At 41.2% G+C, this 19092-nt stretch overlaps 1 protein-coding gene across 4 annotated transcripts in view; it reads left to right on the top strand.

Moving 5' to 3' along the window:
- ndst3 (N-deacetylase/N-sulfotransferase (heparan glucosaminyl) 3) overlaps positions 1-19092 on the top strand; it is a 120522-nt gene that overhangs the window by 80554 nt on the left and 20876 nt on the right. For all 4 annotated transcript variants that reach the window (XM_061744195.1, XM_061743948.1, XM_061744109.1 and 1 more), the window contains exon 6: positions 6448-6576. In XM_061744195.1, the coding sequence (XP_061600179.1) occupies positions 6448-6576 (129 nt within the window). The remainder of the gene's footprint in view (positions 1-6447; positions 6577-19092) is intronic.

Raw genomic sequence — 19092 nt, 5'->3', positions numbered from 1 at the left:
CAAAGTTTTCCGGGGGGCGCTGTTGAGCCATTTTGCCACGCCCATTAATGCAAACCATGAAATATCAAATTTATCGCCAGGCCTGGCTTGCATGCCAAATTTGGTGCCTTTTGGGGAACTATCAAATATGGACCAATCAGATGAAGGGGGGGTGCGCTTGTTGGCGTCTAGCGTCGCCACGGTAACACTTTCGAAAGAGAAAAGTAATGCGTGTAGTCGCAGGATGGAGACGCACATTTTGATGTATAACACATCTGGGTTCACGATACGGTTCGGGCTGAATTAACTCTCGAAGGAATGGCATATATTGCTCCAAAATTACGCAATTAATTCAGAATGTTCAAAATGGCCGACTTCCTGTTCGGTTTCGGCCATGGTGCCAAGAGACTTTTCTTTTAGTTGCGACATAATACAGGAGTGTACCGATTTTCATTCATGTACGTCAAACCGTATTATGGGGCTTGAGGCACAAAGTTTTTTCTGTCGAACCAATCAGATGAAGGGTGGGCGCGCTTTTTGGCGTCTAGCGCCGCCACGGTAACGCTTTTGAAAGAGAAAAGTAATGCGTGTTGTCGCAGGATGGAGACGCACATTTTGATGTATAACACACTTGGGGGCACGTTACGGTTCGGGCTGAATTAACTTTCGAAGGAATGGCATAAATTTCGCCAAAATGACACGACTAATTCAAAATGGCTGACTTCCTGTTCGGTTTCGGGCATGACGCCAAGAGACTTTTCTTTCAGTTGCGCCATGATACAGGTGTGTACCGATTTTCGTGCATGTACGTCAAACCGTATCGTGGGGCTTGAGGCACAAAGTTTTCAAGGGGGCGCTGTTGAGCCATTTTGCCACGCCCATTAATGCAAACCATTAAATATCAAATTTTTCGCCAGGCCTGACTAGGGTGCAAAATTTGGTGACTTTTTGGGCATGTTAAGGGGGGCAAAAAGGCCTTCACTTTGTCAGGAAAATAATAATAATAATAATAATAAAAATTCCTGCAAATACAATAGGGCCTTCGCACTGCAAGTGCTCGGGCCCTAATAATAAAAATTCCTGCAAATACAATAGGGCCTTCGCTCTGAAGGTGCTCGGGCCCTAATAAAAATTCCTGCAAATACAATAGGGCCTTCGCACTGCAAGTGCTCGGGCCCTAATAATAAAAATTCCTGCAAATACAATAGGGCCTTCGCACTGAAGGTGCTCGGGCCCTAATAAAAATTCCTGCAAATACAATAGGGCCTTCGCACTGCAAGTGCTCGGGCCCTAATAACAGAAAATGAAATGCTGTTTTAAAAAATATATATCCACAGCAGGACTGAAATGTATTTATTCTCTTGCTAATCATATCCACTGAAAGCAAATATTCTCCAGGCACTGTTTTTAAATATTTTGTTGCTTTGTCTTTCAAAGCTCATAAGGCCTGTTGGGGTTGGGTGAGGTTTTTTCTTTTCTTTTTTTTTGTTCTTATTATTTTTATTTTTCACATTGCCAGAGGAGCAAGGACTTATGCAAATCAGATTCATTCCACTGAACTTCCCCGTTTTTTTTTTTTTTTTTTTTCTGTTTGGTGTTAAAATGAAGCGACTTGTTGATCTTGCTGCTTCCTCCAGGCCAGACTGCAGGCCGAGGGAAACACCCCCCGCGGCTGGAAGAGGCTTTTTAGACTGATTTCCCTGCTCAGCCTGCAAGCGAGATGTTCAGGCCAATAGGATAAGTACTGGTATGATGGAAATACTTTGTGGAAGCCTGCATGGCCAAACTTCAGATCTGTGAGGCAGAGCCGACTTCCTCTCATGAGCGTCCCGTATTAGCAGAGCTGGGTAGAGTAGACAAAAATTGTACTCAAGTAAAAGTACTGTTACTTCAGAATAATATGACTCAAGTAGAAGTAAAAAGTAGTCATTCAAATAATTACTTGAGTAAAAGTAAAAAAGTACTTGGTGAAAAAACTACTCAAGTATTGAGTAACTGTTGAGTAATGTCTGATTCATTTTTTTAACACAACCATTCAAACAGACAAAAGTACAAAATAATCATCTTCAGGCACATTAAATCAATAAAATAATAAAATAAATTAAAATTAATAAAAAATACAAAATTGCTTAAATTAAAATAATCTTAAAGTAAATGCAAGTACTTTAATAAATAATAAAATAAATAAAACAATAACAGAATAAAAAAATTAATTAAGCACAAGTATAGCACAAAATTTCAAGCCTTTGTACTTTTCTTTTTACCCAGGCTCCGCAGGCAGAACTGTGTTTGAGTCTGTGTATATGTGACAAACGATGCAAAAACAAACATTTTTCCCAAAGAATCACTCAGTGATGTCATGAGATTGACGCGTACGCGGATAAAAGGGATAAAAGAAAAGTAACAGCTCAACGTAGCCTAATGTAGCGGAGTAAGAGTAACAGTTTCTTCTTCACAAATCTACTCAAGTAAAAGTAAAAAGTACAGTGATCCAAAACTACTCCTAAAAGTACAAAATTTCCCAAAACGTACTCAAGTAAATGTAACGGAGTAAATGTAACTCGTTACTACCCACCTCTGCGTATTAGCTGCGTTGAATTTGCTCCCATCTGCTACGGCACTCCTGCAAACACTGTGCGGTGAGCGGACAGCAGCTTTCACCTCGCCTCCCCAGCTGTCTGCGAGGGAATCGCCATTAACAAGTGTCAGAGTTCATTTATGATTTGGGAAACAGCACTTGGGGGAAAAAACAATATCGCACCCGAAGTGAATTTGGGAGCTGATGAACTCTGATATTTTGATCATTCATCCAGCTTTCTGACCTCCACGATACGACTCTCATTTTCTTCATCGTCTCACATTTTTCATGCCCATTGTTGTTTTTTTTTGGGGACAATTTTTCTCTATTAATCTCTATCTCCCCTGCTGTGCACTCCATCTTTGTTTGCTCGGAGGAGGACAAGAAGTTGTCTTAAGGGGGTGAAATTGGTGTTTGCGCGTCTCTGTCAGCAGATTGAGAGCGACCCACCGGGCCCACAGTATCAGAACAAATCAGACTGAGATATGGGGTTGTGCTGTGTGGGTGTGTGTGTGTGTGTGTGCCAGTGCACTGCTCAGACACGGGTGTGTGTGTGCGTGTGTGTGCATGCATTTCTTTTTAAAATGTACTATATCAGTTTGAGCTATAGCTCTGTGGATAATTGGTTTGGTGAAATAGTGCTGAGTGTCTGTGGCTATGGTGGACTTCTCTCTCACTTTTGCAGGCTTGTGTGCGAGTCAGTGAATGAGTCTGCTATGTTTTATAGATAAACCGATATCTGCACTTCCAGCTTTTATTCTCTATTTCACACGGTGAGGTGCTCCATAAGGAGTTCACTATAAAGACGTTCTTCCTGCCTTCTCTTCTCTTCTCTTCTCTTCTCTTCTCTTCTCTTCTCTTCTCTTCTCTTCTCTTCTCTTCTCTTCTCTTCTCTTCTCTTCTCTTCTCTTCTCTTCTCTTCTCTTCTCTTCTGTCTTGTTCATCATCAGTCACAGCAGATCGTTGCATTTGCCAAAAATTCCTTTGGAAATTTGCTGCTATTGCTAATGTTGTAAACCACTGACATTAAATCTTAGAATTACCACTAAAACAGTCACGCGATTGCTGTTGGATATGCAGAGAAACTGACACCATGACCCAGTTTTCCTCGACCCAGCGGATCTCTGGCTGACATGATGGTTGATGTGGGTAATTCTGTCGCAGAGAGAGACCACCCAACCAGGATGGGATTAAAAGCAATCTGTTATCGTCACGTCCAGCTTTGATAAACTGCAGGTCACCAAAATACCAAACGGGTGTGGGTTTGGAGAGAAAAGCAGGATGGTCCGTTGATTCATCACCAGCACTAGGGCTGGGGATCGATTCAAATGTCAAGAATCGATTCGATTCCGATTCTTAAGATTCAGAATCGATTATCAAGATTTGATTCGATCCGATTCCGATATTGATTTGGGTTAGTGTTATTAAAACTGTTTTTTGAGCCGTTGCATGAATTATATGACTGTAGTTATGCAAAATATTACTACTAGTATTATATTGAGATTCAACAGCAAGTATTGCAGCTAAAGATGCTGTAAGGACCAATCAGCTCCCAGAATGCTGATAGAACTGCTTTCAGAAACATCGTGGGGCAGAATTACCAAACAGATCCAGGGCAGCAAACATATTTTTGGTTTTTAGCATTTTTTGCAAATGTAACCCCAAGACAGTATATAAAGTAATGAAATATAGACAATTTATGCAATTATAACCTAACACTTTAATGTTTTCATACCTTTAAACATATTTAAAGGCAAAAACATGGCACCAGTTATTCTTGTGTCCAACAAAACATTCCTTTTTTGGGGATAAACAAAAAAAATAACCAAAAGTTGTAATGTAATGATGAAAAAAACAAAAACATAAATAAATAGATAAAAGTAAAAAAAAGAAAAGAACCCCCCCCCCCAAAAAAAAAAAATCGATCTTTAGACATATGAATCGATTTTTAGGAATTAATATGAGAATCGATTTAGAATTGGGAAATCAATTTTTTCAACACAGGCCTAACCAGCACCAAATAATGCATGTTACAGCTTACTACTTAATGAAAGATTTTACTTTAATTTCTGTCACCACAACATGTGAGCAGCAGATTCAGAAGACTGCTCTGGCTGAGATGATGAAGGATAACAGACACCAGGGATGGAAGAGAAAGGCCTTCATCGCCTCCATGATCCATATTGTTAATTTTTTACACCAAAATAGAAGCAACAATTAGAGCGACCATCCAGGTGATATATTTCATTCACGTTCTGTGAAAGCAGGAGCTGATAATTAACCCGCGTCAACGACAGAGTCGTTTGACCCAAGAATGAATGTAGATTGTGCAATTGCCATTTAAAGACAAAAGCCAGATGTTAAAGGGCTTTTTACCAAAGTGAAAGAGTCTCTGTGGGCCTTCTTTTGTTTTTTTCTCCACAGCAAACCTGTTGACTTATCGTTATAGGGAAAGCTGAGGTAATAACGTTTAATAATGGCTTTTTTTGTGTAAGTGGCAGCAACTCAGCATGCTAAAGACCGAGATCCTGGAGCAGGAATACATTAATAAAACAAAGCCATCATCATGAACGCCGCGGCCATATGTTCTACCACATAACACATCAGAATAACCCCAGAATGAGCTGCTGTTTCCTCATTTTATCTAGTTACCTTCCCGACACGCTTGACCCCACTGGTACCCTCTGACTTCTAACTCACACATCTCATCGCCTTTATCTTTTAGCTATCTTTGTACTTTTTTTTTTTTATTTGCTTGTACTTTGAGTGATCAGTCCTTCGAAATCCTCTAAGAACCAGCTGTCTCTGTTTCCTTTTTAATCTCAGACTATTGCATCACGCCGCTTTTCTTATGACACTTAAGGGGGAACGCCGGTGATTTTACACATCAAAGTGTTTTTCCCTGGTCTTTTTCTGGAGTAGCGATGCATATATGAAGAGAGCGTAAGGATAAACCCTGCTGTGTTTCCACAGGGGGCCGTAGGAACTATCATAAAGTTGACAGGTTACATTTTTAAAAATTACGAGCTTGAAAAGTAAAGCATGGGAACGTGTACCTATAGAAAGTTTGGCTATAAGATTATTTTTGCAACCACTGAAATAGTAGAAACTAATCTCCAAATGGTTTTAGTGAGTGATTTAGTCCGCAGGTTTTGAGATGCAACAAGAAAATGTAACTTTTTCTTCTTTTTTTTCTTTCTTTGGACTAATAAATGTGAGCAAATCCTGCTTTTTTTTCTGCCGATGTGCAGATCAGGGGCGCCTCCAAAAATGTTTCATAGGGGGGGCCAGATGGGGCCACTTAAATTCTTGGGGTGGACACCAAAACTAAAAGCCGTCATTACAGGATTGTATTATACTGTTGTAGTATAAGGGCTCAGAAATACTCCTACTGATATACTTGGGTTTATTACGGAAGAGTATTAGGGCCATGCAAGAGAAAAAATATTTGAGAGGGGAAGATTTTTTTTTATTGTGCACTTCGAGAAAAAAGTCGAAATGTCGAGAAAAAAGTCGAAATGTTGAGATTAATGTTGAAATACAATTTTGTGAATAAAGTTGAAATTTCGAGAATAAAGTTGAAATACATTTCATCTTTTTTCTCGAAATTCTACTTCAACATTAATATCTACATTTCGACTTTTTCCTTGACATTTCGACTTTTTTCTCGAAGTGCATAATGAAAAAAAAATCTTCTTCCTCTAAAATATTATTTTTATTTTTCTCCTGCCTGGCCCTAATATTCCGTAGGGGTGGCCAGTGGGGAGGCCAGCAAATTTGTAGGGGGGGGCGGGGCCGTGGCCACCCTTGGCCACCCCCTGGTGACGCCACTGGTGCAGATCATTAACAAATCTCTGTCTTGTGCTGCCCCTCCCCATGTGTGTCTATAGGTGCTGCCTCGTCAGACTTGTGGTCTATTTACTCACACCATCTACTATAAGGAATACCCGGGTGGACCTAAAGAACTGGACAAAAGCATCCGTGGGGGAGAGCTGTTCCTCACCGTGCTGCTCAACCCAGTGAGTCATGGAAAGCACGCACAGATGCACACACTTGTACACTTGCACATGCAAACTGATAAGCAGAGCGAGCACTGGGAGGATTGGTACTCTTTTTACACCTCCTAGAGAAGCATTATCTGGATTTCCTGCTCTTACTCTCACAGTAACTTCCTCTCAGTTTTCATCAGTCTTCTTTTTCCTAAATTATGCTGTGTGCCTGTCTCCTTTTTTCCTGTCAGGGGCAGAGCCTCACTGTGGAGCTGTGTTCATCTCCCCTCTTTAAATTAGGTTTCACCACAGGGGGGTTGCTGTCACAAACGTATACACACACATGCGCGCGCACACTTTCCCCCCCGTTTCTCTCACTATCCTGCTGTGTGTGTCAGCTCAGCATGACTCTGCTTTGAATTAAGGAATAGAATTAGGTTTTAGGTGGGATCTAAGATGCTCGTCCACGTCTGCATGTCTATAAGGACATGCAAGCAAGCGCACGGTTAAAGACAGGCATAGATTTTCACAGACATTGCCCCCTAAACATTGCCTTTCACGCTCTCTCTTTCTGCTTGAAACCGCCCGTGTGCACACGCACAGACCCACACAGAAATGCTCACAGACTGGCAGTAAGCTGTATTTAAGTGTCAGGTAAGGGAGTGCTGAACCAGAGGAGCTGTCAGAACTCACCGAACATCACAGAGGAAAGTGCACCTTCGCACAATAACCCAAAATGGGTCTTTCTTCTGTCTCTGCACCACTTTGTCTCTCTTATTTTCCCATCCTTTTGTCTTATTTTGATGATTTTTCTCCATATATATATATTCTTTTTTATCTTACTTAATGACTTAATGTATTTTATCTTTCTTCCATTCTTTAGTGTTTTATTTGATCAAAAGTCATTTTTTTGTTCTCTTTCTCTTGTGTTCTAATATAATTGGGCAGCAGGTTTTGACATTTAAAAAAAAAAAAGATTAAAACATATATTTGCAGAGACACACTAATTCTCGGCCTAAATTCACACTTCTTGTAACAAAAAGCGAAATCTGTTTCAACCTTGTTTCAAAGAATTTCTCTATTTGTACCATGATTTGTGCCATGTTACTTGTTCTTGGGAGAAGGATCTCGACTTCACATGAAGTGTTTTTCCATTTCTCACAGCAGCAACAATGATTTTCTAATAATAGACAAAGAAACATGTGTCTGTGGGGGAGATTAAACAGAATGGGCGTAATTTAGGAAAAGAAAGCCTGGTTGTTATGTGCTGTTAAGGTGGGTGAGAGAAAATGTTTGAATACAGAGAATCTGAGAAGAAAGTCATGTGTGATTATGAAAGTATTTTTTTTTCCACAGAACTTTCTAAAACAATCTTTATAAACTTAGTGGTTGCATGATAGTAATCATGCAACTTTAAGAAGGCTTTGTTGTAGTTGAGTATCAAGACTGGAGCTGCAAACTATCAAAGTATCACTTGTATAAGACCCATGGAGCATTCTATGAAGCAGGTTATGCACAACCAGACCAGTCTTTCCATATGTTGGTTTGGTGTAACCTATACCTCCAACCTGAGACCATGATTTGTGTATGCTAATACCGGGTTTCCTGCTCCGGCTGTGTGTGTGTGTGCTCATATGGAAAGGGGCATTTGTAGTTCAGATGATGGCTGGTTTCTGACAAAGAAAAATATCTCTACCTGAAGAGCGCTGGCAGGAAATGGCAGCACTGACAAATAGCTGGCAGTTCATTCATAACATCTTTTTAACGTAAAACGGGGCACTGTCAAGGCTGCCGTTTATGTAGTGACACTCAAGGAGTTCATTTTGCTTTGATTTGTCCCAATAAAACATGGAAATCACTTAAGTCTTGACCAACCCTAAGAGGAACTCATTTTACTAATTCAAAATTTTCTCAGTCAAGTTTTTATTGGTTTTAGATCAAATTTGAACAGTTTAGAGAAAGCTGGGACAAAATGTTCATGGTTTTCATATATAACCTCAAAGATTCTTTAGTGGTATAAAATGCAGGTCAGAGGTGTTTAATGTGTCTCCTCAGCATTCATTTGAGGTTAAATTTGCTATACTGCCAAATAATAACACAAATAATGCAGAAAAGATTGAAACTGCGTTGTATTGTGATCGAATTTGGCAAATTAAATTAGTGCAAATGTTGCCGACAATATTTATTCAACATCAATCAAATGCATTCAATTTGTTTGTAATGTCACATAGAACATTCTGTACTTCTGTCTGATGGCATTTAAACGCCCTTTCAGCCTGGTTTGATATGGGATATTATCAGGAAAATAATCTCTGAAAGCACTTTTTACAGATATAAGTACTTTGGAGTAGTTATGCACATGATATTTTATAGCCATGGCAGGTCCATTCAGAATGTCAATACAATGCATATGCACACATAGTATATCTATTCAAAGGCCCCACATCATCTATTTGTACATATAACATCTCTCACTGGGGTTGCTCCATAGTAGCATTCCAATAATCCAGTGTTGTTGTCCAGCCCATCTATGTTTTGTTCCAGCTGCCCATTTATCACCATCTGTTTCAGCAAACGCTGATGTGAAGCTTGCTATACTGGGCGCGGTCTTAGCCAGCGTGGCCTTTCTATGTGTCTTACTAATGGTTTTGTAGGCGAGGTTTGTGACTGGAGCCTCATCCTGACCCAGGTACGAACAGTTGAACCTGGGTCTCACATGCCAATGGTGACAACTAGCCACCAACCAGCCACCGAAGGTCGAAGGAAGATACAGAAAAAGTGTGGAAGCTGAAGGTAACAGTAGTGCCAGTTGTCAGGAATGAAAAGACCGGAGATCAGTAGGAAAGTAGGGACCAGCGACCCCGGGAACAACATCAAGAAATCAAAGGCTTCTGATAGAGGACCTGAGCAACCGCCTACAGAGAATTTCTCTTTGAGGTTAATCACAAGAAAAACGTGCAGATATCCAGTGATTTAATGTAATTGGAAGGACATGATTAAATAAGATAAGATAAGATAAGATAGTGTTTTTCATCCCTTGTCTACAGGAACCACTGCGCCGCATGTTTTAGATGTTCCCTGCTTCAGTGCACCCAATTTAGATGATTGGATCACCACATCAATTTGTCATAAACGTCTGCACAAGTCTGTTAATGAGCCATTAGTTTGTGCCAAGTGTGTTAGAGCAGGGAAACACTTAAAACACCTAAAGATTACTCACAAGTTTATTGGGCCTTTTAATTATTGATATAAAAAGAGGAGAGTTTATCGCTCAAGACACGAAGAAAAGGAGGAGGATGGCAGCTAGTAAGTATTGAAGTGACAACCAGTGGGAGACAGAAACAGAGAGAGTAAGTGTGCAGATGCGTTGCTTAGGGTTTAGCGAGCACATCCTCCCCCCATCCCAGGGTTTCCTGGTCTTGGTTCTCAGGACGTACTGTGGGTCCAGAGAACTACCTACGAGCTGCCATCCTCCTCCTTTCCTTCATGTCTTGAGAGATAAACTCTCCTCTCTTTACAGGACTGTCTCAGAAAATTAGAATATTGTGATAAAGTCCTTTTATTTTCTGTAATGCAAAAATGTCATACATTCTGGATTCACTACAAATCAACTGAAATATTGCAACCCTTTTATTATTTTAATATTGCTGAGCATGGCTTACAGCTTAAAGGAGCATGAGGCAGGATTTATGAAAAAAATTCGTATACGTTTTAAGTTTTCTAGTAATAATGTCAGATGAAGCGTTCCAAACCTAAACGAATGAGCCCTCTAGCGTATTTCTCCATTGCCTTGAACAGGCTGTGTGCTGCAAAATGTGCTGCAATTGTGACCGGAATTTCCCGCGCTGTCCTGCGGATGTGACGTCACATGACGCTGCATGCACGTTCTCCCCGTTCTCCCGTGCCGGCTTCACTGTTGGCTGCAGTACCCCCGAAAAGAAAAGAAAACTCAAATATCCTATCTCAAAAAATTTGAATATTCTGTGAATCTTAATCTTAAACTGTAAGCCATAATCAGAAATATTAAAATAATAAAAGGCTTGCAATATTTCAGTTGATTTGTAATGAATCCAGAATGTATGACATTTTTGTTTTTTTAATTGCATTACAGAAAATAATGAACTTTATCACAATATTCTAATTTTCTGAGACAGTCTTGTATATCGATAATGAAAAGACCCAATAATTTCAAATCTGAATGAGAAATGTCTGCCATGACTTGCCGTCAGGCTCATGTAAAATATACATTAACACACACAAACAGGCTCACTGATGATATATGTTCGCGTTTTCACTGCTATGTTTCAATTTGCAGACACAAAAGCTTAATTAGTGTACACACTTGGTGCCTAATCAATTGTGCTCTGTAGTCCGCTGCTTAAGTCCCCTGAGGGGTTTTCCTATTGTTTGATGATCTGCACATTGGTAACAATGCCACTTCTATTCAATGACTTTAAATCACATTTGGCACATTGTGGCAGGCTGCCACTGACAACCACCAGTGTATTGGCTATGTGTGCACGCGTGTGAGCATGTGTCTGTGCGGGTCCGTCCTTGATTCGCGGCTGCAACAACGCTCGCTGAGCTCTGCTCCCACGTACAGTACACAGTAAACCCGACAATTGATTGGACTCTTCAAACAGCCAATAGGCCACAAGTCATTCCCCGATAAATGGCCAGAGAGATAGGGAAGGGGAAGAAGAGCGGTGGGAGACAAGGGGGAGGGGGAAGGGGGGCGAAGAGGTGGAAGACAGATTGAGATTTAATTTTCAGGTCACGGCATCTTGTGTCACTTGAGAATCCAGACACATACAGAGAGGATGTGATGCACGTATAGGTCCCTACAAACACACACCAGTGTAGATGTTTGTGCACCCTAATCATCGACGTGTGTGCACGTGTGTGTATGTGTTGAATAAATGTGTGTTAAACTAAGCATAAGCAGAGCTTTAGACATATATCAAGGTTGACATTCACCACTCAGATCTGCCACAAAGCTTATTAGCCAAACTCCAAATATCAGCACAATCTCCCTCTCTCCCAGCCCTCCGTTTTGCACACTTCTTACCCTCAACATACCTTCCCTTTTTTCTACCGTCAGGGCTTTGGATGCCTCCTGTCTCTCTTGATCTTTCCCTGGCATTGTCTTCTTTGCAGTTTTCAAACTCCATGTGTTGACTTTGCTCACACATGTGAATCTTTTCCCACCTCTTTTCGTCTCATTTCCACTCCTTCGTTCCTCTACTCCGGATTCCTGCTGATTGCAGCTGAAGGCTTTGGCAGCTCATCAACACATACAGTCCCTCAAACACACATACACAATAAACTACCATTCAAACAGGAGGAGGAATTACAAAGGGGTAGCGCAGCGGTGAAAGATGGCAGAACAGAAAGGGCCAGTAGATGTTGACTGGAGCAGGCAGAATAAATTGAATTGAAATCATTCGCTGTTCTAACGCTCAGCTTTCAATTATCCCCAGAAACAGTGAGTTGGACTGTGAGAAGGAAGCGGGAAAAATCTACAGCGGGAGTGAGAGAAAGGAGAGAAGACAGCGACGGAAAATGAAAGAGAATGGGGGTGGAGCTGGTGGTGGTGGTAGTCTTTTTAGAAACAATAACAATTCAATAAGAGAGAAATGTATGTGGAACTAAGTAATCCGTAATGGGAGACGGGCGTCCGACGCTAAGGTGAACAGTGGGGCCTGGCAGAGAAAGAGCACCACGATACAGGGCGGTCTAAAATTGGCACAACAGAAGGAATTCTAAACCGAAATCTATCAAACAAGTATGGCGAGCTTTCCGAAGGAGCATTCAAACCAAACACTTCTGAGAACTTTGGGGGGAAACTGTAGTCTGGGGAACATGGAACTAAAACTATCAAGCCAGGGTAGAGCCTGTAAAGGCTGAGTCAGGCCAGTTGCTTTAGGCCCTGTCCCAATACACCCTCTTCCCCTACTTTTCATCCCTACCCCTAAATTTTGCGCGTTCCTGTGAGGGTAGTGGTGTTCCAATTCCTCTTTTCACCTAGGTGGAGTGCTGAAAACGAGGGGTATGAATCTAGCCCTACACAGCTAGGGATTTCGGATGCACCCTAGTTAACCGAGGGCCAGAAAAATTTCCCAGAATGCTTTTCGTTGTCATTTGCGGACTGAATCAAAAAAAAAACATGGCGGACATTTCTTATTTTTTAGTGAATAAAATCAATATTTTGAGTTAGTTTCTGCATAAAAATGCGTTTTCATTACATTTCTAGCAAGAAATATATATTTTACCTTCATAATATTCACTCAGTGAATGTACATAATCACTCGTTTGCCCGTTGTTGCAAAGTCTTTCAAACCTCGCCAGAATGAAGGCTGATTTATGGTTCCGCGTTACACCAACGCAGAGCCTACGGCGTAGGTTTCGTGGCGACGCGCGCCGTACGCCGTACCCAACGCCGTCGATTTAACGCAGAACCATAAATCAGCTCCCGAGCCAGCAGGCAGAAATCGCGAAATTTTCGGAGCAAATTTCCTAACAGGCGTAGCTACAACTGTTAGATTTCATGTATTAAACCAACATTTATCTTCCTAAATGATTTATTTCAGCCAGCGGTAATTCTCAACAGAGCTGCAGGTTTCTCCCCGGGACGACGGCGCAGGTTGACCTGGCTATCACGTCTGTACATGAGCTGCTGCTGCTGCTGCACCCCGGACCGGCGGCTCTTATCATCGCCAAAAACATCAGATCAAATTTCTCAACAGCCGTTATTTGGATAAACTGAGCCCAGGTTGGGGATCTTAACGGTTACTTTTACGCCTGAAAAAATATTACAACTTAATAAAGTGGCATATTAACAGCGCTACAGCTGAAATTAAAACAGCTTTTGGCTCTCAGCTTCCTGATATGGTGTGACGTATGTGCAAACGGAACTACGCAGTCGCTTCCATACCCGAACGTGACTACGCAGTGACATGGCAAGCAAAATTTAGGGGTGGTGCTGAAAAGTAGAAGTAGTGGGAGTATTGGGACAGGCCCCTGGGAAGATTTCAAGTGCCCTAAAATCTGTGGCTTCTTTTTTTAGGGCTAGTGGTAGAAAGTAGAGGGTGTATTGGGATTGGCCCTTACTGTTACTGCCAGTGCCTATCAGGGACAGTTAAATCTGTCCTGGCCTCTGATATCTGGCCTCATTTTTGTGTCTGGCCAGGCGGGATTTAATGGGGCCCAACCTTCCTTCTACCTGTGTCAAGCTAGGAGGGTTTTACATTTCAGCGTCTCTCCGGTTTATTTTCCGGTTCCTCTTACGTACTATGTTTATGACTGGCTTGCTTCGTCAGTAACTTGACTGCATAGATACTGTAGATTCAGGTCTCGATTTAAAGGAGTGTAAAGGAACAGTTCTTTTCGGTGTACTGAACTCCTACAATAGGGTAATTAAAAAGAGTCATTTCAAAGAGATTTCAACTGGATTGTACAGTAGTCTAGAATTGCAGACTACTCAGCTCTGGGCCTTTCTTGCTGGATAAGGGCACATCTGGAGGTTCTTCACAGTTCAGTGTTTGGACCAGAACTCTGACTCACCTGAAACACAACTTGGTTGTTCCTGGTTTGCAGAGTCGGCGGCAGAACAGATCTAATTGGGGGGCACATTATAACCAGCGGGGGGGCACAAACTGCCGTTCAAGAACGCAATATGATGTAAATGCTTAATATGAGTTTGCCATCAACGATCACAGCAAACCAGTTTCAATTACACAACATACTGCAAAATCTCTTTTTAATACACACACACACACACAAGTGTATTGTGCACCCAAACTGCAAAAAAAACAAAAAACAACGACGTACAGGCCACGTCTCTCCCTCCCTCCCTCGCCCTCTCCATCTCTCTCTCATACAACGCATACACATAAAAATGTGAACGGTGAATCTCCAAATTTAATTTGGCGAAATTAGACGGACCCAAACATTCCACATTTGCGTAATAATAAACGCCAAGGCTGGCGCTATGAAGTCAATTAAATGCATGTCTCACCTTTAGAAGAGTTGCACATCTTTAATTTTCCTATTTCACCATAGATCACACTTTGGGAAGCCTTCTTTATATTTTAGCGTTATTTCCGCGTAGATAAGAGTGAGTTTGATGCTCTTTAACAAGTTTGGCCCGCAGATCAACATCAACCCAGCTCCCCCAACCCCTTGCTCCCGGTGGCTGATTTATGGTTCCGCGTCACACCAACGCAGAACAGACGGCGTAGGGTATGCGGCGACGCGCACGTACGCCGTCGGCTACGCCGTCGGCTACGCCGTCGATTTAACGCGGAACCATAATTCAGGCGAAGCTGCAGTCTGTCTGCGCTGATACTGACACAGCGGGTCGGAGCGGATTTGGTCATGATGTTTAACCTGTGTTTTGTGATTAATAAGCACGGGTTTTAATTAAATGTAATGGATGATTTCACGTTCAATAAGATAAGTTATCAATAAAATACAAAGTTTGGTACAAAGGCTTGGCCTGCTTGTGGGGGGGCATAATAACTCATTTGGGGGGGCATGGCCCGCGAATGACCCCCCATGACGCCGACCCTGCTGGTTTGGTTCATGTTAGAGAAGAAAGCTGGTTTTAAATAATTTTAACTGGTTTACAGTTCAGCGTCCCTCTTGAACTTGTTGAGCCTTATTCTGACGGTTTAAGATTTTAATTAGACTCACATTCACTGTAGGCTATTAATACATTCAATTGTATGCTATTTTAGTACATCCAGTGATTGTTTTGGCAAGTTATCTGGTGCTCCTTGTTCACCCAAAAATATTTTCATCCATTGTGATCCACACACTACTGATAGCCTACCACATTAAAGAAAAAGATGTGTGACATTTCTACAACGGGGCACAATTATGTGCGGGTTGGAGGAGCAGCACAGCGGGTCTATTAGTCCAACAGTGGGAGAAGGAAGGATTTTTCTGCAAACGAATTGAGGCCATGGTCTATTAGCATGTTTAAGCCTGGGCTCGGCCTGGCTCAATAGTGGGAAAGCAGCTCCTGAGAATATTCATGTGTTTGAACTATTAATGTACACCTAAAGTACAGCATCTGAAGGAGAGTCGTCCTGTCATGAATGATTCTTCTTGTTGGGTGTGATCCGACTCTGAGAAGGGATGTAAAAAAGGAGCACAGTTTTAACAACTGTGATTATCTTCAGTGCCCTGTGTCCTACTTATAAGCAGAAACAGAAGAACTTTGAAACATTTTCTCTGGTCCAAAAGTGCCTCGAATTTATTTTGAAATAAATAGCCTACTTTGAATAAGTGTTCTTAAAAGATGCCGAAATCTGATTTTCAACCTGACTGAAACATTATGAAAATTGTCAAAGTCGGGCTCAAACAATGCAGTCGGGGGACAGTCTGTTTTCTCGTACGTCGTTGTTCTGCCGTACAGAAATCCTCCAGGGGTATTGAGCTTCACAGCTCTTTAATCCCAAAGTAACCGGAGAAGCCAGTAGACGGATGAGGAAGCCTGTAACACAAGCGCATGTTGATTGAAAAAAAAAGATCACTAATTTCTCATTTGTATAATGAGTAAAACATACACGTAGATAAAATGCACATAGCTGTAACGCTGTTTAACATGAAAGCAAACTAGTCTTTTTTTTGTGTGTGTGTGTGTTAGTTTGCTTTTTGATGTGGGACATTATATAGAACGTAAGGAAACCCAAATACCAACGCGGTGAGAGAAGGAAGCAATTCTGGTGAAATTAGACTTATTTGTATACCGAGACACGGAGTGAAGTTCAATTTAAACGGCAAACTGTAGCTTAATTGTGGTCCAAAAGTTTTGCAGTTAATTAAACGTTTGAATAAAATTCTCAGAATAATTTTGAAGACATTTGACACTTGCTGTTTTTCAGTCCCATTCTAAACAACATCCAATGTGAAATGTACACTGTGTTTGCAATAATCATGCTATAGTTTTACACACTGAACTGCTTAAACTTAAACTTAAACTCATTGTCAGGGTCAAGTTGGTAATAATAATTAATAATAATAAGTTACAGGTTTTTATTTTTGATACCTTACCACCACCTCATACCAATTCTAATCCAATACTTTAATCATATAAACTGTAAATAATCACTTGTATGTCTGTATTTTGCTTGACATGGCCATTTGGAAGAAAAAGAAAGAAAAAAACCTGCTGAAATTGTCAAAAAAATAATAAATAAAATCTCCTTCCCCCCAAAGAAGAAATACAGAGCTGCCACATAAATCAACTGTGCAAGTTTTCAATTTTTCAACTCTTTCAGAGCTTTTAGTAGCATTTCTTGTGCGTCAGAGCCCCGTTGAAGAATTTAAAATCCAGTATGAAGGTTCAAAATGAAACCTGAGTGCTGAGGGTAACTTTGTGCAAAAATGAAATAAAATGAACAACATTTTTGAGAAATAACTGATAAATAACAAAAAGGATAAAAAGGAAATGGACTAACATTCCCTCAGTTGCCGCAGAGATCACACACGTAATCTTCAAATATAAAATACATAGTGGAAAATTAAACATGGCTCCCACAGTTATTCTGTTTCTCCTGATACACGATAAAGTTTGTTCAGTTCAACAGGAGCGGTAGATTGTTTGTTAGAAAGATCAGCGCTTCAGCCTTCCTAGCTGTCAGCCTGCTCTTTTTTTTTTTTTCATCAATAATATTGGAGTCTGTGCTGAATCCTGCTGAACGGCCTCTCACTCTCAACTCTTAGTGAAGGTGAAGGTACACGGATAAATGTGGTTGCTGTGACCGTCAGGGAGGGAAGTCGAGGCTCGTTGACGTCCCAGTGCAGCGGTTGGCCCTGTGAAGAAGCTCTTCTCTTTAGCGTGTACATTTATGCTGCTTGACTCCGGACCACGTGTGCCATCCTTCAGGATTTCATCAATAATTCTTCGGAGACTGCTGTTGTTTGGAGTCTCTGGCCCACGGAGTCTACAGTACCTCGCTGGCTGTGAGGCAGCAGATCCAGATGACTGCTCTTCTGCCGGCCCTGAAGCTCATTCTCAGCTCTGCCATTAATATGTCCTTTCCATATCTTGCGGATTCTTTTGTCAGCTGTTTATTTGAATGATTCCGCGCCTCCTACCATAAAATAAACAATGTTACATTCAGAATTTGAGTACCTTTCTACTGCGCAGTGAATTGCATACCAAAGATTGATGGTGTATATGGAATTTTTTCATTAGATTATAAAAGTATGAATTCCATATGAGCACTGAAGTGTGGCAATTTAGTACGTAAATCTTTTTTTTATTCATTCACTCACTCACTCACTCACTCACTCACTCACTCACTCACTCACTCACTCACTCACTCACTCACTCACTCACTCACTCACTCACTCACTCACTCACACACACAGATTATACTAGATACATTTAAGAAACCCAAGATACTTGTTCTTATATAAGGATCCAGCAGTGTTACAAAGAGGCATAATGGCTCAGATTCCACTTCTCTGAAAAACCGAGTTTTGCAGCTTCAAGGAGAGTGGACTTCGAGGTCTTTAGTCCCTCATTGGCCTGGTCGTTTGGAATGAAAGCGCGTTTAAGGACACTGACAATGGGGATTACATCAAAGGCAGATGTAGAGCTCACCTCACTTGTCAATTTCTGAAAAGGAGCAAGAGCTGTGACTGTCTTTTCTAGGAGCCCTCCATTGGCTTGCAGTGAGTTGTGGCCGGCAGGTCGTACTTCACTGCATTTGCATACAGGGCTTATTGCTGTGCAGTGACGTTCTGGATCATGCAATGTGAGCCTTTAAACATTTTTTATTTTTTTTTGCACATTTTGCTGAAGACGCTTCAGTGGCACATTCAGATCTGTTTGAATGTCCTTCAAGCTTGAATATGAAAGTGGTGAATGCTTGAAATGGCCCACAGTTTTTCTACAAACAGACTGCGCTGTGCTAGCCATCCCATATTTATAACAAGTTGTAGGCTATGCGCAAAGCATCTCAAACTAGAAACTCCAAGGCCATCTGTTGCTTTGACTACATTGTTGCATGAAAGGAAATGGACTAACATTCCCTCGGTTGCTGTAGAGATCACATTTATTGCGTGTGAGCCATGGCGTTGCTTTTTGCCAAACTGTTTGGTCAAACTCTGTACCAAGCACTTTGAAAATTGAACTTGTAGTCTTGTTTGGAATTGTTTGGGACAGACAATTCAGGGATAAAATACCTTATTAGCAACGTTTATCTTGGCTCCACGTGTTCCAATAAAAAGTGAAAACTCACGTTTTCAACAATATAAAAGGATTTATCCTTCATAATTGTTTCACTTTCACTGTTATCTTCCTTTTGTACTGTCTGGAGAGAGTTTATCATACTTTTGTGATGTTCCCTGCAGTGTAAACGTCTCCTTTTTTCATCTCTCTTGCTTTTTTTTTGTGCTTTCTTTCCCCCTTTTGGAGCTTAAAATAACTGTGCACACCTGAAATGATGACGATGCAAACCAGCGCCGACTTTCAGTACCGTCTAATCACATGACACGTGCTTTATCCCGCTCATTTAGGTCTTTCTTTGT

This window comes from Cololabis saira, chromosome 1 (genome assembly GCF_033807715.1).
Source record: "Cololabis saira isolate AMF1-May2022 chromosome 1, fColSai1.1, whole genome shotgun sequence".
Lineage (NCBI taxonomy): Eukaryota > Metazoa > Chordata > Actinopteri > Beloniformes > Belonidae > Cololabis > Cololabis saira.
Note: the sequence above shows the minus strand (reverse complement) of the source record. Positions and strands in the feature narration are given on the sequence as shown.